Raw genomic sequence first — 24,504 nt, 5'->3', positions numbered from 1 at the left:
TGCTATCAATACTTATCCCATTAGTAAGCTACATATACTCAATCTTTTTTTTTTTTTTAAAACTGTTCTTCAATCCACACAAGCAGCTGAATCTCCACTAAAAAGAATACCTGGAAACACAGAGAGGCAATACAAGACAACTAAATTTTGACAACAAAAATCATACAGAATGTATGTTACAAAAATTGGTATGAATCTGGACAGCATCATTTTTGTGCATTTAGCTTCCTATGATTTCCATTATTTGTGTGTATGTGTATAAATATATACATATTTTGATAATAAATTCGTTTCTTACAAGAAACAAATTCTAGATGAAAACTCCGTGAATCTTGAAAGTAATTATAAAAATAAAACTAACACTGACCATTAAGGTTTAATTAACCTTCCCCTCCCTTAATGTGCTCTAGTCACTGGGGAAAGGGGGAAGGGAGAAAGGGATCTGAATTTCAGATGTTGGGAACAAAGAGACGAGATGACTTATTATCCTTACCCGTCTCGACACTGTAGCATTAGATCGTTCTTTGAGCTGTGGATCTGTTGGGAGGCTTGTCCAGATGATATAAGGAGTATCATACTTAGCTCTTAGTCTGGGGCATCGTTTGAAGATGAAATCAATAAGGAAAAACTTGATTCCGGCATAGAGTCCTGAAAAAAAGGTCACGATAGTATGCATGTTGTAAGGGCATTAAGAACATCGCAGTTTTGACCACGTTTTAAAAAGTTCACCAAATTCTTTAAGTATCTTCATTCACAGTGCTAAACCATTCCCTTGGTTCTATTTGGATTCTTCTTACAAAGGCAGGAAGCTACTCCTTTTCATCCCCTCCCCAGATCCCTCTCTCCCCCAGTTTTTAAACACAAAGCTTCTTACTAGGCAGAAGAGCATTGATATAATCCAAACATACATTGCTTATTAACAGAAACGTTCTGAAAACATAATATACTTCCAAAACAGGAAACATGCCAGAGCATTATACTCTGCAGTTCCTTGCAAGAATTTAAACGGCAACAGAGGGCTCTCACGTACTGCATTAAACTGCATCTTCCAGTCCAGTACGCCTTATCTTACGGAAGATATTTCCTTGCATTCTGCCAGATTAAAAGGGTTTGAAATAGGCTTAAAACTTCAGTGAACACAATTCAGATCTCCTAAGAGTCACAGTAAGAAAATAATTCCTCACACTCATAATTCAATAGCTATATCAAGCAAATCTATGTATATGTTTAAATTTGAAGCTTGAAGTTCAGTGCCACTGAAGGTAACACTCGTTTGACCATCTCATTACCTCAATGAGTTAAAAAATAAAAATAAAAAAATTATTGGCTCACAGGACATGGCCTCATACCTTAGAGAAGACAGTCCTGTGCTGTAGAGGGAGCTGTCTTTTCCCAATTCCAGCTGAAAGTGGAAGTATCTGCAACTTTACCCATAGTAGTCTGTTTTGTCCAGCCTATCCTCCAAGTTCTACAAGTTGTCCTACCAACCTCTTCACTTTTTTCCAGCCCTACCATCCTTGTGCCTTCTGTGTGGTCCCATGTATTTCATTTACAAGGAAGAGAAAGCAAAAAAACCACCAAAATATAGGACTTCCCGGAAGCCTTACAGCTGGCACTCTGAAAACCTCTGCAAAAGCTCATCATAAACTTTCCCACTTCAAGGAGAAAATACATTACTTTTTCTATTATATTATGTATTCAGAGGTGGTTTTCAAAATGAACACAACAAATGATGCCAAGCACAACGAAGATACTTTAAAACACTGCATTATTTATTAATGCAGGGTTTTCTTTCTCATACTTGAAAATTCTCCCCCTGAAGACCATGCTCTATTTTAAAGCAGTAAGTCTAGACTTTAATAGGTCAATTATTTATTGTGTTTACCCATTGCAAGACCAATAATCCTGTAGGGCAAAAAGCAGGATGCAATAAAAGCCGCCCATAGAGCAATGTAGAGCTTCTGTGTTATTTCTGGTTGGACCCACATGAACAAGCTGAAAACACACAAAGAAAGAAAGAAAAAAAAAAAATCAAAACTGTATTACCATGCTTTCCAGACATCGGTCAAATCTTAAGAGGGTAAAAAGACTCATGTCAGATAACTTACTTTTTGATTTTTTCCAGTATGTCTGCCATCTTTCCAAAAAGGTTCTGCATAAAAAGCAAGAGAATTAAATCCAAGTCCCGTGTTATTTTGGTGGGGTTTTGCCCACATAATAGAAATCAACAGAGTTATCTTACAGAACAAGCAATCCCTGGAAGTGATTTTTGTAATAACTTTTAGCTATTTATGTACTTTGTAGTTGAGTAAATACAGCGTAGAACAGCAATATTCAATGACTTCCATCTCATTTAACACCTTGTTCTGTAGCTCATGATTATTAGAAGTGAAGGGAAGAAGTTATTCAGCCTCAGTGGTATGACTGCAAGGTGTTTACATCACTGTAAAATTTTTAGATTACATTGTCAGAATTTGAAAGTTAAAAGCTTCTGTCATTTGGTAACAAAATGGAAAGTCTGTTGAAACACTTTGAGCACTGACATTTCAGGAAGCAGTTACTGACTTCATGAAATGTTGGTCCATTAGTTTTTTTTGAAACCTACCACAACGAGGTTTTTATAATATACTCTTGAAGTTATTAGATTCCATATAATCCCCACATTGCAGACAACTGCTCTGTATTAACAGTGTTACTCAGCAACCTTCTCTAACTGATCCTTGCTGTCACTGCACCTGTAAATTTCCTCTTCCCAATAAACTTCCAAAGGTAGTCATATAAACGTAGGAGAAGCACGGTCGCTTATTGCCCAGACAAAAAGAACCAACAAATTGGCTCTGCTGCTACCAATGGGACATCATTGTAGCAAGAGAGCACGCTGATGGCTCACCACACTCCTACCTGAGGCTAGCAATGGCTCGCTGCCACAGGAAGCTCCTTCCCCGCTCTCAGTCACATGCCCCCCACCTGACAAAGAGCTTGGTTTCATTTTCTGTCAGATTAATTTTATGCTGACACCATGAACAAGGGGTCAGGCACGTACCACAGCCAGTAGAAGGAAGGAGAGGAGACTACACGGTTGGCAACAGAAAGGTGAGCTACTTTGAGCAGCAGCACGTTGTTAGACATGGCACAAGGCTGCAGTTCAACTAGATGGTCGAGTCACGGGGCTACCAGTGTAGCTCATCAAAATGACTCAGCTGGAAGAAAACCTTCCCTCACCCTTTGCCATGCAAATAGCAGATTTCAGGGTCAGGCAGGGTGGTGGTGTCTAAGAAACATACTATAACAGAGATGCGGTACAAACTGTTGAACTAACAGCTAAACTAGCAGCAGCCTTCAGATTAAATTGTCACTAGCAGATTGGTGATATGGATCCGTGCTCCAGCATACTGGTAAGATTCACACCTGATCTACATTCTTCCTGACGTCTCTATTGCTTGTAAGTGAAGATTCCTATGCAAGAAAAGTGTTGTTTAAGCGTTTGTTTTCACACACTGTGTAACGAAGTGCTTTGACCACTTCAGAATGAATGAACCTCCTTGTTTTAGGGAAGTAGCACGAGAGGTGTGAGAGTAGCACAGTACCTGAGCCTTCTGAGCCACATCTAGAACAAGCTGAAACTTTTCAGATACCGTCAGGTCCTCTTTCGGGGGTTCCTCGGGGAAGAAAGAGAGACGATCAATTAATTTTCAGCTCAGATGAAACTGGTATTTTACAGAACACCTCATGAGAATGTGACCCCTCCACGTTCTTGGCAACAATATTCTCACTTTAAACAATCTCTAAATCTACCAAGTTTCTCCCATTGTTTTAAATCTACTGATTATGTCATACTGATGGTTATCTTTAGCTATGAATGCTTTTCCTCTGTGACATATGCAAATATAGTAATATGACACTACGAAAGACGCAGCAAGTCTTTGAAGCAATGCAGTTACAATGGCTTTCAGTCTCCACCATAGACCTAAACTGACTTATTTCTGGTCTAGCACAGAAATGTCATTTTTATAGAAGCTTCACAACTCTTACTTATTTATTTTAAAGTAATCTAGTATTGGCCTTTTAAAAGTAACAACATTATCCTGGAAGCAAGGCCAGATGATAATTCAGGTTGGAAGGGACCATAGTAGATCATCTAGTCCAACTCCCTGCTTATAGCAGGGTACATAAGTAATACCTTCAAAATGTCACTAAGGAAAGAGACTGCAAGGCTTCTTGAAGATCCCACAGGATCTAACGTGTCCCAAGCTGCTACATTAACATTTATTGCAGAAATGTGATTCAAGTGCAGAATATGTTATGGTGAAGCACTCAAATGTAAGAGTGCTGTTAGTAAAGATTCCTAAATTGCAAGAGAGAGAAAAAGAAGTTGTAGTGTCTTTACATACACCTTACTATTCCTTCCTGCCTCAACTAGCCACACAAACACACGAGAAGGTTTTGAAGGTGCAGCTTTTAACATAGGCGTACAGAACAAACTGATCAAAGACTTACCACGGGTTCAGAAACTTCAGGCACAATGCTCCACTGTATTCTCCAACCCCTAGAAGTTACGGAAATAGTTAAAGATAGCAAGTATTTCTTCTCCACCTGCCAACATGGATTGTTTGCAAGAGGTTAAAAAGCAGTTTTCTGCAATAAACTCTTACGGTTTAAAAAGAAAACAAAAATCAAATGAACCACCACATAACAAAAGCACAAGTACTCAACCACAAACAGCTTTAAATGTATATAAATTATTTTTAAATGGTATTAGCTAGGTAGATATTGCATAGAATCAGGTCAATGCACAGAGGATTTTTTTTATGTGAACAAAATTGTATCAACTTATTCAGGAGTTTATTTGCCCTATTAATTTTCAAAGAATGGAGTGTCAGATAGTAAGTGCCAATTAGGAAATCAGAAAATGAGTTAACAATATGCACACTAAAAGGTCTACGGGGGTTGGAACTAGGTGATCCTTGAGGTATCTTCCAACTCAAGCCATTCTATGATCTTATGATACTCTGAATACTGTTGAATAGTTTTATTTTAGAAAATTTTAAGTGTTGAAGGATTTGTCTGATAGCACATAGCATCATTTATGATGACCCAAGTCAAATGAGGAGACATTTCTTCTCAGAAAGAGCAGTCAGGCACTGGGACGGGTTGCCCAGGGAGGTGGTGGCGTCACCGTCCCTGGGGGTGTTCAAGGAGAGGTTGGACGTGGTGCTTAGGGACAGGGTTTAGTGGGTGACATTGGTGGTAGGGGGGTGGCTGGACCAGATGATCTTGGAGGGATTTTCCAACCTCAATGATTCTATGAGTTTATGATTCTAAGTCACAGAAAATAAAGATAATGCCTTAGGGTAGTCAAAAATTATAGAACTGAGTAATGAAATCAGTTTGAATTTTACCTTGTTAAGCTGAATTCACAACATTAGGAAAAATAACAGGTTATGAGTCAATAAATAATAATAATAATAAAACAGATTTCAAGCAAAGTGTTACAAGAGAATGATCTAGTATTTAAGTAAATACCTGGCTATGAGGTAATTTAGGGACAACCTCAAAATTGCTAAAAATAAGAACATAGGAATGGCCCAGCCATGCCATACAGCATTCATGTAAATCTGCAGATTGAGAAAAAGAAAAACAAGAGATGTGGATTACAAACTTGGGTACAGTGAGTCATAGACTGTTTCCCACTGTACCACAGAATCATGCAACTCAGATCATGAACATTAATGGATTTTAGCCACCCCACAACTGACAACAGCCCTGCATTCATGAATGTTAAGTTAGAACTGTACGATTGAACCAAATCTCCAGAGATAACACGTAAATAGTTCTCAGCCACTTGAGAGACTGAGTATTTCCCAGGCTGCAATCACATGATGGTGTAGAAAAAAAGAATGAACCTTCAAGTCTGTGAATCTGCCACGTGAACACGATAGGGTCTAACCTCATCTAAGGCAGCCGAAGTAACGGCACAGTAGAAGAGCAGGAGTTATGACAATTGTACCCTTACAGGGCAACAGGACAAACCCACTGCATTACTTCAGGTCAATTAAATCCCAAATTCTTTACCAACTTAACAATGGTGCGACAGGCTCCTTCTCAATATTCTCTCAACTGTGTGGTGCAAAGTAGCATTCAATAAGGCTCTGTAACTTACAGGGGTGGATCATGGTGGTGAAAACGTCACACACCTTTTCATGAAGAGGCTCAACCTGACAAAGTTAACTAAAACTACTGCTAACAGTTTTCTTTGGCATCTGAATATTGTGTCTATATCATGACACAAAGAATTTAGATCATGTAATTAACAAGTAGAAGAAAAAAAATTAACAAATTGAAACTCCACTAAATAGTTATATCACAGCAGTATGCAAACTTCCTTACATAGCCCTGTGGGAATACTTAAATTTAGTTCATGCGAATACTTAAATTTAGCTCACAGACCTCCTGTTGGCACATTAAGCGATACTCAAATCAAGACACTTTGTCTCTCATCACTAACTATGATCCTAATCAATGGAAAAGAGCACTGCTGGTGAAGATCCTTCCTATCAAATATAGCCTCTATCAGCATTTCAGCTCTAGAAAAGGAGAGATTTTGCAGATGCAGAAGAAACCATCAATTTATAGGACAGGGAGACAGGAAGCAAGGAACACGAGAACAATGCCCTGATTGTTCTGTTATTTTAACAGTTACAAAACATACCAGAATCCGCATGGCTTTGAAATACAATTAAAGCATCAACTACATGGTATTTTGTGTTAAATGTAATTCCACTGTTTGATTTGACTTGAACTGTAGCACACCCCTACTCATATATGGTATTTTCAATGAATTTCAGTAGATAATACATTTTAAAAGTTCTTACTGCTCCTGGAGGAATTGAATAACTTACAATAAAGGCAATAGCAGAAGTGTAGATAGAATACCAGTCTGATAAGGCAGAAAGATTCTTCACAAAATTAGTAACGGGTTTGGCACCTCTCTCTAAATAAAATGGAGAAAAAAGCACAATTGTTAGAATTAGCTGACAATGGTGTTAAATCACTTGTAAATGGTAAACAATCAAATCAGAAAATAGGAATATTCAGGACATGTAAATGTAAAAAGGCTTATCCAAATTAAGGAAAATGAAAACTTAGAGACCCATCAACATAACTGAACAATTAGTTGAGTAATACATTTCCAAAAATTTAAGTGTCTTATTCAAGACAAAGGCTATGTCTAGACTCTTAAATACAGACCAAATAAATAAATAAATAAGAAAAATCAAGCGTAGCATTATCTTTATAAAAGTTGGATGCCAACAGCAGTCTGTTCTGAGCTCTGTTCATACCACTTCCAAAGAGCTCAGCACAGGTCAGCTTGTCCTACTGCAAAGCAAGGTAAATTAGCCTGACTGGACTCCAGGTCACCAAGGAGCAATTCACTGCTACTCCAAAAAAGCCAACTCCAAACCAGGCTAGGTATCTCTTGGCTGCAGTTAAACTGTTCGCACTTTGCCGCTTACTAAGCCAGGAGACAGAGGGCCTCACTGCCTGAGGGCGTTTGTCTCTCACCTCCGCAGACCTTTGCTCTTGCCGGGTGACAGATCTGTGCAGGGAGAGGCATTGCTCCCACATGCTGATGCACACAGTCAGCTAGCAACAGCAAGAGCTCCCTAAAAAAGACTTGTCCTTTACACTTTCTATTCCTATATCCCCTTTTACTACTTAGCTAGGAACACAGGAAAATAGGAAGGGGCTTTTGCAAGACGACCTTTGCTTACTCTACTAGCAAACGCTGATTTTTGCCTTTCCTGCTGAGAAGAGCGAAGACTCCCCTTGCAGGGGGGGCCCTAGTAGTACCCACCCTTGTTTGCAGTACAGCTCACAACTTTGAAAGGCTTTCCTCAAGAGAGCCTGCCACTTGCTGTCCTAGTTTGTTTGACTTGAAATGCAGCTAGCCTTGATGTATTCCCTATGGGAAGCGATTAAACAGCGAGACTTCCTTGAGCATCAGTGACACAAACAAAGCAGCGGATGAAGCAAGTGGAAGGGGCAGGCTCAAGGCACCAGAGGAGGCCACTGACTCGAGCACTGCTTCCAGCAGTTCTTCCCATCTGCTCTGCTCTACCAACACCAAACCTGCAGGGAAGGTCAACACTTGGAGCCACTGGTGACAGAAAGGCCCTTGAGAGGTCTCGGTGGCAGTCAGGCACTCTTGGACAACGGGGATGTAGATTTTGTGGCTCACCTGGTGGTAGTTAAGAACTACTCAAAGCTTAAGCTCAGTGTTTGTTTTTTAAAGCTATTCCTAAAGGCAATGAGCACCCACCACAGAGAACAAGTCACAAGCGTTCTCCCAAAGGAAATTATTCTAATACTGGTGCTCATTCTGAAGAGAACAAAACTCAAATTACCCAGAGATTAAAGACCTGTATTTGCCTCCTCCCTACAATACTTTAAAACCTCAGGACATAAATTAGCCTTTTTTTTCAGGATAGCAATTCTCTGTTGCACAGAAGGTTAAACTACTTTGTTTAACCTGCAGTCACCCATCCTCCACTTTCCAAAATAAGTTATCAGCTCTCAAAGAGAAAGAAATGCAAGACACGCTCAGGGTCTGCATGGTCCAACCCTCCCCCTTTGAAAGCATGAGCTAAAAGCTTAGCAAGCAAACTACAAGCAGCTCAGGGGTAGCTTATGGTCAGTGACTTTCGCCACTGGAAAAATAGGCTGTTCTCACTCATTACATGTTTACACATTTTTATTAGCACTGCATTTTTAGTTCTGAGATACTCTGTAATTCAAGATTAAAGGTAAGTTCCTACCACTGCTCCTCTAAGTTACTTTGTACTCCAAACATACAGGATTTCAGGATTTGCACTCAATAATTCAGGATTTCAGAATCATTTCTGCTTATGAACTGGCAGAAATATTTCTGAACATCAGATTTTGCATGCAGCAGTCCTCCCAACAGGGTTACTAAGAACTACTTTTACTTGCAGAAAATAAAATATTTTTAAGTACTTACTTAATCTTCTCATATTTTCAGTCAACCTGAAAAAAACAAAATTAGCTTGTTAAATAGACTGCTAGTGAGTTATATTAAAATGCAGTTGATACACATTTGGTCTCTGAAAAACTGCTCACAGTCATAACTTAAATGTTTGTGCATAGAGCTTCATTCTTGCCTGCTGTGAAGTGTTTCTAGTGGGTAGTATAGACTATCTTGCATCAAGCCAAAAACTGAAATGTAAAAGCTCTCCAGCCTTACTAAGCCTTTGGCCACACTTTTTGAGAAGTACATGACAGAATCTGCCAAATAATACCTTCTATTCTACCTTAGACCACAGACAGACTTCAAATTTCATGTTTCAGCCAAGGTATTGACAAACCATTTGAGATAGCTCAGTATCTTCAGTTTCATTACCTTTTATAGAAACACTTGCTCAAACCACATAAAAGGTTGTGTTGTGTTTTTAAAAGAAAAAAAAATAAAGAAGCAGCAGCAACTTGTAAAGAAGCCAACAATTTCTTACAATCATGTTAGAGATTTACCTTCTAGCACTAAGTGGCTCCTCTGTTTCCACTGTATTTTCCTCTGGCTGAAATCTGAAGTCCTCAACATACTCCCCAAATTTGTCACAAAACCACTTTTGGAGCCTTGAACATACTGTATGACTACGCTTATCTACAAAAAAAGAAGCACTATGTATCAGGATATTACATGAAAACATCACACAAAACCTGCATCTGTTCCCATACGCTATGTTTCACAGCAATTTATGCTATTTTTGTAACAGCATTTCTGTCCTTCACTACCACTTTTCATGGAAATTCACTATGCAATCTATTTCTGCTGTTTCACAGAAAGAGCGATTATACCATACTTGTAAAAGATGACTAAAGGTGATTCCTGCTTCCAGCAGGAGCTTTGCTGTAAGTACAGCACATGGGAGCGTCTTATTACAGAAGTACAAGAATTACTTAAACACTCCACACAAGTGCGACTTTTTAGCAAATGCTAAAAACGTTCTCCTGTGTTCCTGTAAAGAAAAGACTGCCCTAAGTCTCAGCACTCCTATGGTGCTGAAGGGGCTGCTAGAGAAAAGTAAGTGTAAAGCAAAACCCTCCTGAGCAGAGAACAGGACAATCACCTTACAGCCATGCTAACTGGAGAGGAAAGAGTTTCAGTGGAAATCTGGAACATGGCAAAGCAGTGCAGGGGAGAGCACACCAAACATCTGGTGTTACCTCTAACTTGGAAAACCACTTTCTAGCAGCAACAGACAGACTATTCTTTGGAAAGGACGGTCAATAACACAGTGTAAGAAAGAGATGGGTCACAACTAGGACCTAACTTAGTACAGAACTCCATAAAATTAACACATGATTAATGAGAGGCATGAAAGACTGATCAGCCAACTATGGCTGCCTAAACTACCCTTTCTAAGCATACAGAAAGGGTAAGAAAAAGCATACAAAAGCGTAAGAAAAAACAACCAGGCCTCGGAAAACAGGATAAAAATATATATTAATGTGTGACAGTGAACTAAGAAAACCAAGGACTTCAATGCCAGTTCACAGCTGAGAAAAAGCTTACATTTGAAATAAAGAACATGAAGTAGCTGCCCACATGCTAATAATACTTGAGGTAGTACTGAGAACAAAGTTTTGAGCATACAGCATGACAGATAAAAATGGCAAGCTGTAGTTCACAAAAAAGACAGTACTGACATTACGGAAGTACATGAGGAACAATTTTAAATACTTCATTCAATCCACAGACTTAAAAGTCTAACTGGTACTGCAAGAATCAAAGTTGTGGTTTTGCAGTAAAAAATTCCACTAACCTTTTATGTTCAAAAGTGGTTGTGCAGTCACAACCATGGGGAATGTTAAACAGATAAGGGGACAGTGGAAGATCACACTGTTCCAAAATAAGGAGGATGGCTAAGAAAAACAAGATGAGCAGTGCGAAAACAGTAAAAACAAAAATAACAGGCCCTCTAGTCACAAGAGAAGAAGGGAAAAAAAAGGGGAAAAGGAGAAATGAAAGATTCATCAAATAAAATTGTACATATATGGCATAGTAGAAGTGTCAAGTAGGTTGTGAACCTGTAGTACTCAACCAATGAAGAAACAGGGGGGGAATTAAGCGTCAGGTAATAGGGAATATAAGGTTATGATATACTTTTGCTGTGTGCTCCTGCTTGTAAGACGCCCGCCATTGCAATTGCAAATAAATTAGCTTCACAGAAGACCCTGTCTGAGAAAATTATTGAGAGATTTCTCACAGTACTCTTAATCAAGAGGTGTGGGAAGAAAACTCAAGTGTTCTGAGATTGAGAACCTGCCTGTTACCTTAGTTTTTTCAGATACTATTCCATTCATAATGAGCAGCAGCTTGAAAAATGTGGAGGTCTTAAAAAATTTAGTAACTCATTTAAGCTTATTCCCTCTACAGAATGTCTTTTCTTTTAGAAAAGAGAAGTATTACCATTAATGGCATAAAAGAGGTTTTGCAGTTGAGAATGAAACAGGACATCTTTCCTATGTATTACAGCTGTTTTCTGATTAGTTGAGGATCAGCTAGGTGTGCAAGAATAATAGTCAGGCAACGACAGTTCATTACATTCCTGAAGGCCTTGTAGTATAAAATAGTTTCCTTGCTCAGGTATACAAAATCATCCACAAAGGGCAAAAGCAGAATCATATACAGAGGTAAGAAACTGCTCAGATGCTCTTTCATACTTGGCTTCTTCAGAAGTCTGCTTCAGGACCCAGGAAGTTCTTCTGCAACGTTTGATTTTCTGGAACAGCTTCAAAAGAAAGAGGTGAAAAAAAAGATCTGACTGCATCAAACTGCTCGTACAGATTTGACCAAGATTACCTGTTCCATTGGCTTGTGTCTGTGGCTTTGCAGCTTGCTGTGTTGCAGGCACCTCTTCAGCTCTACAAAGAAAACAGAAACAACGTGAAATGCTACAAGTTAAGAATTTTAAGAGAAAACCAAGTTTGCTCCTTATTGCAGGATTCAAAATATTCACTGCACGCTGCACTGAGGATCCAAAGACCATCATGTAAGGCAAAGTGCGTTTTAGCCATTTTGTGTCACCAACAGCTCAGTCTGATCTTCCAGCTACTGTATATTTTAGTATCAATTTTCTTGCATTACTTCTGGTTTTGCATCATAGATTCATTGCAATGCCTGCCAGGAAAACTCTTCAGAGTCCTGACTTTTCCCACAGTAATAAATGAAAAGGGATCCCATATTGCAAGTTGATAACCACAGTGCTAGAACAAAATCAGTTTAATATATGAACCCTGAATTCTGCCACTGTTACTGCAATCAACACCACTCATCTTCGCAGTGAGAAGAGCAGATGTCAAGAATTATGTTCAAATGTTACGTTGTAAGCTCTTGAAGTGTAAAGATACCAACCCAAGATAAAAATATCTTTTAAAAAATGCAAAATTTAAATAACAGTGTGAAAACCAGAGACAACAATGTGATAAAAATACATGGCAAGAACCAGGCACCACTGGTCACATCTTTCAAACAGGTTAAGAACAATACTCTCATTTATTACAAGTAAGTAGATCATGGAAAACACAAATGCCTTGGCCATTCTGCACATGTGCAAGGCTTCAAATTACATTTGCAATATCCATAGCCTCCAACTGCTAAAGTGGCTTGATAACACTTCAGGCATCAGTCCAAAAGCCTTGAGCCATCCATGAAGATATGCTACAGCAAGATTTCTCTAATGAAGCGGCAGCTTTGACAACATAACACCAGCTGCAGCAAGGTTTACTTGACACAGTTGTATGAAGGAAAAGTTTACTAATTGAACTTAAAAATGTGCTAGTTGCATAATTTCAATATCACTTATTTAGCAAACCATGTAGGTGCTTTCAAATATTCCCTTCATCTTTCAGTCCTCATGAAGGGAACCAAGTGGGACGCAGGTCAGCAAATGGAGAGCAGGAGGAGGGATCCCACTGCACTGGGCTGATTACAGAATATATAAGTGGATTTATAGGTATCTCTCTGTTCCTCAAAGAAGTACATGAGGAAAAGATCTCACTGTATTGTCTGCATAAGGAAAAGGCCATTCTGAATTCATGCACTCCAAACGAGTAAGATGGAAAAACCACAGGACTAATTGCCTCCCTTCCTCCCTTAGCACTCCCCATATTTAATGAACTTTCCACATTCCAGTTTATTTTTAAAAGGAACACTTAGAAATAATTTATTGATTTATAGCTATAACTGGACATGTATCAGGGTGAGTAGCCGCATTCAATGGCTTCTGCTTTTCACCTGTTTTCAACTCCTCTGCAGGATTTTTCCACGTTGCTTCTGTATTTGCAGCAACTCTTCAAACCTTTTCAAAAGCCACCTGAATTCTATCAGTTTCTTTTTTTCTAACTAAACTTTCATTTGGGCTTCTCTGCTGTCAACTTTGCACAGACTGTTATACAGCAGCGGCTTGTCTTCCTGGATCACACTCCTTCCAGCACATCAAAGGGTTATACCACACAGGTGGGACATTTTTAGTCACAATCTGTCACTGCCACCGTCTCTCATTAAAGACACGTTTTGGCAGAAAGGACGTAGTCATTCACGGGCAGGAGGCAGTTACTCGACCTGCTCCCATTGTGCAAGCTCGCTGAGGGGATGTCACACCTGAACGGCTCTGGTGACAGAGCCAAGATGGGATCCCACAGCCACCACCCGTCGGAGCCTTCAGGCTGGGCCTTCCTTTCACACGCTGGGGTATATTTTCAGAAGCAGCTCAGCGTCATTACTCCCTACATTTCTTGGAAAAAAATCAAGAAAAATCTCAGCCAAAAGCAGTCTTGAATACCAACCTTACTGGGCTCCCTCAGTGGCACGTGAGGGTTTGGCCTTGGCCACTCACGGTGTTTTTTTTTAATCTTGTTCGTTCCTTTTTTTTTTTTTTTTTTTTTTGGCAATGTCTTACCCGCCATCTGCCTGTTACTCTTTCCCCACGAAGAACCTGACCTTTACGAATCATCAGGTTAATGATAGCTCATTACTGCACCTGTGAATCAGGTTATAATTAGCCACCTCAGACAGATCTGGTCCAGGAAGCTCAGAATTCATTCTTTAGGCTTGCACACCCACTGGGCCCAATCCTAAAACCAGGTCAAACCAGCCACTACTGAAAGACCTTTGACAGAGGGCAGGAATTATCATTCCTACAGTTTCTGAACCACTCTTCATGCCAGAGATCAGTCAGGAGGCTAGAAAACACAAACCATCCCCAGAGTCACAGAATCACAGAACTGTAGGGGTTGGAAGGGACCTCCAGAGATCATCGGGTCCAGCCCCCCTGCCAAAGCAGGTTCCCTAGAGCAGGCTGCCCAGGGAGGCGTCCAGATGGGCCTTGAATATCTCCAGAGAAGGAGACTCCACAACCTCCCTGGGCAGCCTGTCCCAGTGCTCCGTCACCCTCACCGTGAAGAAGTTCTTTCGCATGTTGGTGCGGAGCTTCCTGTGATCCATTTTGTGGCCATTGCCCCTTGTCCTGTCCCCACAAACCACTGAAAAGAGGTTGGCCAAATCCCTCTGTCTCCCACACCTCAGGTATTTATACACATTGATGAGATCCCCTCTCAGTCTTCTTTTCTCCAGGCTGAACAGGCCCAGGTCTCTCACCCTTTCTTCATAGGGAAGATGCTCCAGGCCCTGTATCATCTTTGTGGCCCTCCGCTGGACTCTCTCCAGGAGATCCCTCCCTGTTTTTGTGCCGGGGAGCCCAGAACTGGACACAGTACTCCAGGTGAGGCCTGACCAGGGCAGAGCAGAGGGGGAGGATCACCTCCCTTGACCTGCTGGCCACGCTCCTTTTAATGCACGCCAGGATCCCTTCTTGGCCACCAGGGCACACTGCTGGCTCAAAACGTTACAACTATTCAAGACTGGTACAAGTATAATGTTCAAAAGTGACAAGCACACATCAGTGAGGCTCCCACTCAATGCTGCCCCAGAGAAACATCTAGAATGGTGCCAAAGTGTTATTTTTGTAGGTCCAAAAGTTAAGAGAGCCTTGACACTGAACTGCTGGCCGTTTATCTTCACTAAATATTTTGGGTTTGTGCATCTTTAGCCTTGACTACAGCTGTGAGCTGAACAGTATGTGAAACAAAAGAATCTCTCCAACAGTTACGCGAAGACCTGACCCATTGCACAACAGCTATTGGGCTGTTCTCAGCCATATTCAGAGCAATTTTCCTACAGACTAGCTCCAAGTACTGAGCTCACAAGCAACCCATCATCATTCTTTGGACAGCTTTTGTGGAAGCCAGTCAAGTCTGTTTTATCCGTGTAACTGTTACTGCTCATGGACGCATATATGCTTCCAGGACGAGCACATTCCAACCTCAGAAATGTAAAAATTAAACCAGGAGGTATTAAAGGAGGTATTTTCACAACCTAGTTTAAACACAACTCACTCAGGTATACGTGGCTCCTTAACCTGAGGAGTTGTCACAAAACTGAGTTAAAATATTTTCACGTGTTTTCCATCTCCCTCCTATTAAAATACACCGAACGCATCAGAAGCCTTTGTTGTCCTCACAGATATTCCACGTTTTACATGGCTAATGTCCTACATTTGTAGTGTCAGAAACAAAAGACAGGCTTTCAGAAGAAATGTCATCAGCCCAAAGTTGTACAAGATCTAAATGTTTGTGGCCAGAGGTAAAAAAAACACAAAACACTCTTGACAGGAGGTACTTCGCAAGTAGATTTGGTGACAGGCTGCCAAGTTAAAAATAAAGACACACACAGTTCAGCCAACTGGGTTTGTCAGCAATCAAGTATGTTAGCAATCCCAGTGCAGCACAGCAGCCAAACTTTTGACCTGGGTCTCAACTTCTTTCTACCTGTGCGGAGTCCCAGCCTGACAGGTATCCTTCCAGCAGGGAACGTCTCCAGGCTCCAGAGGAATCTCCACTGCCATCTGAAGCATCTTCTCAAGTGACAAAGTCAGCTATACCCAAAGCATTGCGTGTGTGGAAGATGATGCCTTTTAGCAGAAGGCCAGGAAGAGTCAACAAAAATAAGTGGTACAGAAGGAAGAGCGGCTTGTGCAGGAGCACTGTCTACTCTTCCTTAAGAATAGCTCACAATGATACTACTAAAAGGTTTGTACAAGCCACAGCATGTTGGTAGGTGTTATTACAATACTTTTTTTCATTTTGTTTAGTGTTTTTTTTCAAACTGTGTGATGGAGCTGGCTCACAATTTGTAAAATAAGGCAGCAGCAGCCCACAATTTATACTAAACAAGTATTACTCACACAGACTACTCCAAATTATTTATGCATTGTTCCACTAACAAAATGTCATCGGCTTCAGCTGTTGTACCAAATGCTGGGCTGTCCCAAAGCGTCTATGGAAAACTTTAACTGAGGGCACGTTTTTGAATGCTCAGACATACAGACAATGAACACCATGACAAACAAACCCACTAAGCATCCTTTTCTTCCATTCCTCCCTGCAAGCAACTCAATTAAATAAGCCCATGTTCTATACACACAAAATAAACAACCTACACTGTTAATTCATTGTTTTCTCCTTGCTGCACATTTTGCAGCATGTATTTATATGGCTACATGTATTGATCTACTTCACAAATACTTCCGAATAAAGCAACAATTAAAATATTTTTTACACTACAACATGCTTTGCTTTTCATTTGCAGTTCAATGCTGTAAGCAAAAACAGAATACATGCAAACATTTTTATATGCATATCTATTTAAAGATTATATGAAAAAATATCTGAGACACAAGGCAAATTTGGTTTTGTTGACTTCGATACAGATAATGACTTTCTGGGGTCAAGCTGCTCAATAAAATTAAGTTTCTAGTAAACATAAGTTTGGCCTATTACGTGCTTGATTGTGTCAACCAACACCTTGCCTGTAGTGCTAACAGAACTATTTTTAAATGCCTATAGCAAAGTGAAAACAGATAAAAAGCAGTGATAAAGAATTTCACACAACAGAGAACAATTTATGAAGAAGCCTAGGCAACCTGAGTTTTCTTCTTCTGAGTATAAACTGGGAAACTCTTTGAATTTATTTATTTTTGTTATATATACCTGCCTGTCCGAAAAAGGTTAGAATATTAGCAAGGCTAGTCAGAAAAAGACTTGGATAAAATGGATAATTGGCTGAAAGTGCAACTCAAGCTAGAAAGGCTCATGTCACCCTTAGGATATCTAAATGGGAATACAGCACTGGAGAGGACAGGTCATGCCACCTTAGTTTAATAGTGGTACACCTGCAAGAGATTTGCTCTGATTATGGTTATCTACAACCCAACAGGACACAGATGTAGACACTTGAAGAAGAAACATTGAAAGAGCTAAAAGAAAGCCTAAAAGTTTGATAAACAAAGACCAAACTCTTTTCTCTGTAAAACACACATACTCACAAGCCACAGTGGGCCATATCAGACCCTGGACCATCCTCATTACTCCCTGTAAAGAGGGACTCGGCAGGCTGCAGTTTGGGTACCTTCTTGTAGAGGAAGTGCTGGCAGTCCTCATCCTTCTCCAGGACTCTCAGCAACGATGGGATCATTTTCACCCTTCTGTGATGGGTGTGACCTAGAACCCAGGTGTACCTGCTTTCAGGAGAAAGCCTAAGGGCCAGAGTTGATAGTATGACCTGTACTGTGCTCAACTACAAGCCTGTGGAACTTGCATCTCAAACACCTTCAAGGGAGCAAGTCAGAGACAAGGAGGAGTCCTGAAGCATCAGTTTTATACACCAATAGAAGAAAGGACCAGTCATTGCTTTGTACTGCTGCTACAGAGCAAGCAGATATTCTCAGCGTGGGAACAGGACCAAGTTTGTTCCTCTTCCACTGCCCCCAGTAGTCGACTCAAACAAAGGAACATCAGTCTAGACACAAACTGGAAATTACATGAGTATGCAGCCAGGCCAACCAGCACAGGAGATAAAAATGCACTCACACTTTCCAGCTCTAAGAGCAACTGTAAAATGTCAGAAAAAATCCCCAGAAAACAGAGCTATGCAGATTGCCTTCCAAGTGCAAGATCACAGCCTGGCTTGGGAACAGACTCCTCCATAAGGACCTTGAAGAGCCCCTTCTAAGCACACAGCTTAGCAGCTCAGGTCAAGACTATACATGGACCAATCTTCCATGGAACCAGAGATTTTGGAAGACTGTCAATATAGTCAGACAAAATACATCCAACCAAAAAGTCCAACGCTGTCCTGGGTTCTGGGAGTAAGAGGGAGGGCCTAATTCAACTGCTGTATAGCCTTGGTGAACCCACACTTTGAATACTACATGAACTCAGTCTCTTCATCTTAAGGCAAAAGAGTTAAAGAATGGTAACCGAAGCGATGAAAGGAATAGAGTACTCTTAAGAAGACACCAGAAAAGCTGGAACTCTATAGTCTGCAGAGGAGAAGAGTGAGAGATCAAAGGAGGTACATAAGCTGAATGCTGAACAGTTGTTCACCTAATCTCACAATTCTGTAACTCTAGGGTATTTCTTGAAACTACTAGGAAATCTGTTTAAAAAACAAACAAACAAACAAAAAAACATATAATTGCTTTTTTGTAATCAACAGTGAACTTCTGTAACGTATCGCCTCCTTAGCTTCCTGTGGTAGACAGCACTGGCATGTTAAAAAGGGAACTAAACAAATCCATGGATAACAGGTCTGCAAACAGAGTTGCATGTAAAAAGGCGGTGATGTACCTTCTAATACCCCTCACACAGCATTCATGGATGTTAGAGGAGTAGGAGGTAAATAGATCACTGAAAGCAACTGGGCTCACACGTTCCCCATAAACAGCTCCCATGTCCTTGCAAGAGAATACCAAGGGATATGGACTGCTGACCTAACCAGGAAAAGCATTTTTATGCTCAGAATGAGTACAGAAGTAGCAGGCTGGGAAGACTTCATATAACATTCAGAAACCTCATATCCAAGCAAAAAGTTTTACCCTTTTTTTTTTTCTTGCTCATCGCCTCTAAATAACTGACAATGTTTACTGCACATGATTACTAAATCAGCCTGCACTATTTAGTGTTGACAGTAGTCGATGTTGAGCCACAACTCCTACTGCTCAGCCAAGTAACCTTAGCTACTGCTGAGGAAGATAATGCAGGCAACTACATATGCAAGTGGGTTTAGACCAACAAGGCCACCAAGCAGCTGCTGTGGTTCTAAGATCTAAAGTCCGTACTGTAAGGCAGACTAAGGAGAGACATCATCAAACGTGATGCTTAGCAGCACCACAGAGGATATCCTCAAAGCTGAGGGGTTTTGGGGATTATTGGATTATGGGGAGGCACATATCCACTTGCCAATGCAGTGGCAAGGAAGGCTCAAATTTCAGTGACTTCCACACATTTAGGTCTGTGGTGTGGTACTGAGATGTCCTTGCTGTTGTTAGAAGAGGAGTAATACAGGCTGAGCAATCTGGAGATGACAATGTTTGAAAAGGCAAAGCATATGCAATGTCCTGGCACAGGCTCTGGCATTCAGCAGCACACAGTGCACACTGATATCTCCAGGTAGGTAAGATCCAAGAGAAAGGGCATCAAAGACAGTGATATGAAGAATATCTCAACCAGACAGCTGTCAGGACACCTCTGTAGCTATGGCAGTATGTGTGGTCAAGTAATATGGGAGTACTTGTGTGTAGAAGATGTACTTTTACATGAAAGCACAGACGGCTTCTCTCTGTGAGAGCTACTCATTTATTTTAAGAGAGCCCAGGCTGGAAACGGATGTTTTCATCAAAACTCCTCATTAAGAGAGTCTGAGCCCTCAAGTGGCTTTTAGCTATAGAGTGAAGACATTTCTCTTACCTTGCTTTAAGTACTTCATTGACTTTTTGTTCTAGTTCTAGTCTCCTCTGTCGTTCCTTTTCCAGCTCTTGCCTTAATGTTTCAGCGTTTGTTTCTTCTCTCAGCTTCCTGAGTTCCTCCTCTATCAATTAGGGGAGAAGAAGATTCAGTTATATTGAAGAAAATTAAAACCTAATTATGACAAATTAGGTATTTTTCTTTGCTTGTTTTTTCCATTTGTGTTATAGTGAATATGTCCACCATAAAAAAAAAAAAAAAGTAATCAAGAGTTAGAAAGACTTTGCAAAAAGCACACACGTGTATCATGTACAAAATGTTAATTTTGAATTGGTAAAACAAGAAAAACAACTTAACAACTTTAAAGTTTTCTTTTATAGATGGTAAGTCTGTGTAATCTACCTTTATCTAAATACAACTTCACATACCCTTCATTCCCCAAAGAAATAATCATCAGGAAAGGTTGTTTATTGCTAAATATGTTGTGTCTCCCCCACACCCCTAACATGTATGGGTGGGAAAAAAAATATACATACACTCATAAAGTCATACGATGCTATGCAACCCTCTATCCATCAACTCCTGGCACTCTCATATTTTTACACAAGTCAGATGGGCCCGTTAAGAACCTGAGTACATCACAGCTTTAAGAATGGGTTATGAGATGGAGAGCTAAATTCAGACTTCTATCTTTTTACGAAGTTACAGTCTGCCCTACTAACTTCCAAGGAGTAACGTATATATGTATGTATGTATAAACATACATATGTGTGTGTATATATATACAGATATATATATACACAGACATTTCCTTTCATGAGCACAGTATCAACTATGCATAAGGCTTTTTGTAGCTAATTATCTTTGCTTTTTGTCATTGGAAGTGTTCTTGTTCATGACCTTATTTTAGTCTAGAGCTACACAAAGGCTCGCTATCAGTGATCACTTTGCCTAGATAGGCATTCAAGAGATGACAAAAAGAAGACTGGGAATGTCTTTTGGTTTTTTACTTTTTTTTTTTGTTTGGATGGCAAAATTACTCTATTTTGCGTTCTCTGGGCTCTTTTTTTTTAGCTCAATTTTGACAGTAAGCAGTAGAACAACAGAAAATACTTGCTAATTCTACTATCAACAGAGACACATGGGTTCAAACTTTACATAGTTTTACATGATTCGTATATTATGTTGTACCCTACAGCAACCTCTTCTGTTTCTTTGTATGCATTTTCTTGTAAATCTTAAATAATCTGATGATTTTGATGTTTGAATCTTTCTCTCTTCAATAAGTATGTGTCTTGAGAAGGTCAGAAATCCTACTGCAAATACTCAAAAGATCTGATAAATTCTCTATCCCTTCCCCGCAGGAGGCCCTTATGCAGTATCTCAGATCATTTTATCTGCTGTGCAAGCTAGGCGGTGGTAGATTATCTGTATTCCTGCGGCACTAAGGGCTTTAGAGCACAGAATTAGAAGAGAGGGAAGAAGATAGATGAATTGAGAGGACAACACGATGTGATGTGTTACACTGTGAGGCTACAGGTTGAATGCCATTAAACTGAAAGGAGTTTGCTATCATCTCATCACTGATGCTTTGTTAATGACCACAGAAAGGAGAGTTGGAACACAGAAGCCACATTATCCTCTAGCAATTTGTACTGGGTTTACATGGCATGGGTTTGGTAGCAGGGGGCTGCAGGGGTGGCCTCTGTGAGCAGAGCCCAGCAGCTGCCCCATGTCAGATCACAGCCAGCTCCAGCTGGCTCCAGAAGGGACCTACCACTGGCCAGAGCTGAGACAGTGGCCGACGCTGGTTGGGCCTCTGGGAGAGCAGATTTAAGAAAGAAAAAGAAACACTGAACAACAGCAGCTGGGAGAGAGAGGAGTGAGAATCAGACCTGCAGACCTCACAGTCAGTGCAGCAGGAGGGCAGGAGGTGCTCCAGGCACGCAGCAGCAGTTCTCCTGCGGCCTGTGGAGAGGCCCCTGGTGGAGCAGGCTGTCCCCCTGCAGCCCATGGGTCCCACATGGAGCAGATCTCCACGCTGCAGCCCGTGGAGGAGCCCCCGGTGGAGCAGGTGGATGTGGCCTGGAGGAGGCTGCAGCCCATGGAGAGCCCCCGCAGGAGCAGGCCCCGGGCTGGAGCTGCAGCCCGTGGAGAGGAGCCCACGGAGGAGCAGGGGGCCTGGGGGGAGCATGGGGGACCCGTGCTGGAGCAGTTTGCTCCTGACAGACCCCGTGGTGTAGACCCATCTGGGAGCAGTTCTTGAAGAGCTGCTGCCTGTGGGCAGCCCCCGCAGGCTCAGTTCGGGAAGGACGGCATCCCGTGGGAGGGCCCCCACGTGGAGCAGGGGCAGGGAGTGACCGTGAGGGAGCGGTGGAGCCGAAGCATCAGGGACTGACCGCAGTCCCCATTCCCCGTTCCCCTTCACCACTCAGCAAAAGGAGGGAAAAGAGGGTGGATGGAAGGGAGGAAGGAATTTTTAGTTTGCTTTTAGTTTCTCACTGTTCTAGTCTGCTAGCGGTAGACAATAAATTACATTATTCTCCCTATGCCAGGTCTGGTTTGCCCATGATGATAATTTGTTGAGTGATCTCCCCGTCCTTATCTCAGCCCTTGAGCCCTTATCATTGTATTTTCTCCCCCTTTTCCTTTGAGGAAGAGGAGTAACAGAGCTATTGTGGCGGAGTTCAGCTGCCCAGCAAGGTAAAACCACCACACAACTAAAACTGAAATTTATTTCCAAGACCATAGTATGTTATGGCATGGTACAGAAGGAAGCGTGGACTGTTGCAGCAGGTATTCTCTCCTGTAAATAAACAGACACATATGGACATAAGGGCACACCTACACACTGAGCTGTTCCTAATTACGTGTCTACAAGCAATTTTAATTCCAACAAGAAAACTGTGTTTATGATTAGCCTGCCCTACACTTTCGAGAGCTTGCCTTGTTGCGTAACGAGAGCATGCAGCAGCTGAGGGGAAACATCTGTTGCAATTCAAATTATCACGATGGTATCACAAAGTTCTAAAAGGGATGTTATCTTCTCAAACCATTAAAGGGAAAAAAGAAACCTCTTTGTTAAGCACTTTTAAAAAAATAAAAAAGAGGAAATGAATATGCATCGTGTGTACATAAGAAAACCACAAGTAGTGTAAATTAACCTCAGTGCTCTTGGAAGTCTACATAGATCTTCCAGCTTCCTTAATACCAGTTGTTCTGATTACACTATATCTTGTTCCATTAAAAACAAAATCCAGACACTCAAACATTAGGAGGACAAGAAGAGCAAGAGATACAGAATTGCTTTACACAAAGAGGAAGAGATAAAGGGTGCACAACGAACAAGGTTGAACTCCTATAGAAGAAAACAAAAAATACAGCATCCGATCATTGGGACTCATAGAGCTTCGCTTTGCATGGCATTCTCTAACGCCCAAGTACAAGACTTTGCAATTTAAACCCACCCCAGTTTTGGCCTTTCCCACTCTTTAAGGCAGCATTGTTGCTACTTTGGCAGCAGTGTGGGTCTGGCATCATAAAGCCTCCGTGCCTGGTTAGTTAAATAGTCTAAGTTTCCTAAGCAACAGAAACCACAAAGGAGAGGGAAAAAACAAAACAAAAAACCCCACTGTCCTTCCTTGCTTACTCCCCTAAAATAATCTACAGTTTGGCTAAACTGAACTAAATTTACAAAACAAAAAAAAGACACTTCTCTAGAAGAACCCACAAGAACATTTCACTATGGAAGTCTTAACACAATGCCTTATCTATTGAGCTTTACAGGTGTGTATCCTCCTCGATGATGAGAAAAATGTGATCCTTGCATTTCGTCTTCAGACAGGCAGGGTACACATAAAAGGTCAAGCTTCAGGTCCAAGAGTAATCAGCTTCTGTAATTTCCCTCTCAGGCCTGTCAATCACAGCTCCCTATCTCATGCTGGACAAGAAACATTACAAGAGGCTTAGTGCATGGCTTAACTAGATGTGCAGGTGTGATCCTGCAAAAACGCTTTAAATCCTCTCTAAACAAAGTCAACTTGTGTAGAAAAAGCAGGAAAATACCCGAATGCTACGGCGCTTGCAAAAATAAGATTTAGAAGTCTGTAAGACTAGGCAACAATGGCAACAATAGTGTTTAAACTACATTAACCTGCATGTTATTGTAGTGCAAACCCTACCCTAGTAAAGTTGACGTGGGAAAGACCATCATCAGCAACGTATCTCACAAGTTACCAAAAAAAAAATATATATATATATATTTCAGTTTTTCTACAGCATTTTATCCTCTATTAGTTATAACACCACTGTCACATCTGCACTCTAAGGATTTGGTCATATACATTTAAAGATTTAACAGCTCACAAGGTTTAGTTGCTATCACCTAACTGTTCAAAGACAAGCTACCTAGCGTTTCATCGCAATGCAGTAATCGTTGAATAGTATGCCATCAGCCCCTAGAGCAACTGAAAAATTTCAGTTTGCTCCTCAGAATACACAAGCTTGTTGTAAGAAATGTTCTGCTGAAAAGCTCAAATACTAAAATATTAAGTTCAGAGAGACCAAACAAAATCTGAGTAGTATATAGAAAAGAAAGATGCTACAATAGCCTTGGAAGGCACG

General features: G+C 40.8%; 1 protein-coding gene across 2 annotated transcripts in view; it reads right to left on the bottom strand.

Moving 5' to 3' along the window:
- The window catches only part of GRAMD4 (GRAM domain containing 4), a 79,555-nt gene that overhangs the window by 11,922 nt on the left and 43,129 nt on the right, over nt 1-24,504 (bottom strand). For both annotated transcript variants that reach the window (XM_035549296.2, XM_050708280.1), the window contains exons 4-14: nt 19,885-20,005; nt 11,882-11,943; nt 9,547-9,679; nt 9,020-9,045; nt 6,900-6,991; nt 5,524-5,615; nt 4,498-4,546; nt 3,588-3,659; nt 2,109-2,152; nt 1,886-1,995; nt 494-648 (exon numbers count right to left, since the gene is read on the bottom strand). In XM_035549296.2, the coding sequence (XP_035405189.1) occupies nt 494-648; nt 1,886-1,995; nt 2,109-2,152; nt 3,588-3,659; nt 4,498-4,546; nt 5,524-5,615; nt 6,900-6,991; nt 9,020-9,045; nt 9,547-9,679; nt 11,882-11,943; nt 19,885-20,005 (956 nt within the window). The remainder of the gene's footprint in view (nt 1-493; nt 649-1,885; nt 1,996-2,108; nt 2,153-3,587; nt 3,660-4,497; nt 4,547-5,523; nt 5,616-6,899; nt 6,992-9,019; nt 9,046-9,546; nt 9,680-11,881; nt 11,944-19,884; nt 20,006-24,504) is intronic.

The sequence above is a fragment of the Cygnus atratus genome, chromosome 1 (assembly GCF_013377495.2).
Source record: "Cygnus atratus isolate AKBS03 ecotype Queensland, Australia chromosome 1, CAtr_DNAZoo_HiC_assembly, whole genome shotgun sequence".
Classification (NCBI taxonomy): Eukaryota; Metazoa; Chordata; class Aves; order Anseriformes; family Anatidae; genus Cygnus; species Cygnus atratus.
The sequence above is the reverse complement of the archived record's forward strand: the minus strand, read 5'-3'. Positions and strand labels throughout refer to the sequence as shown.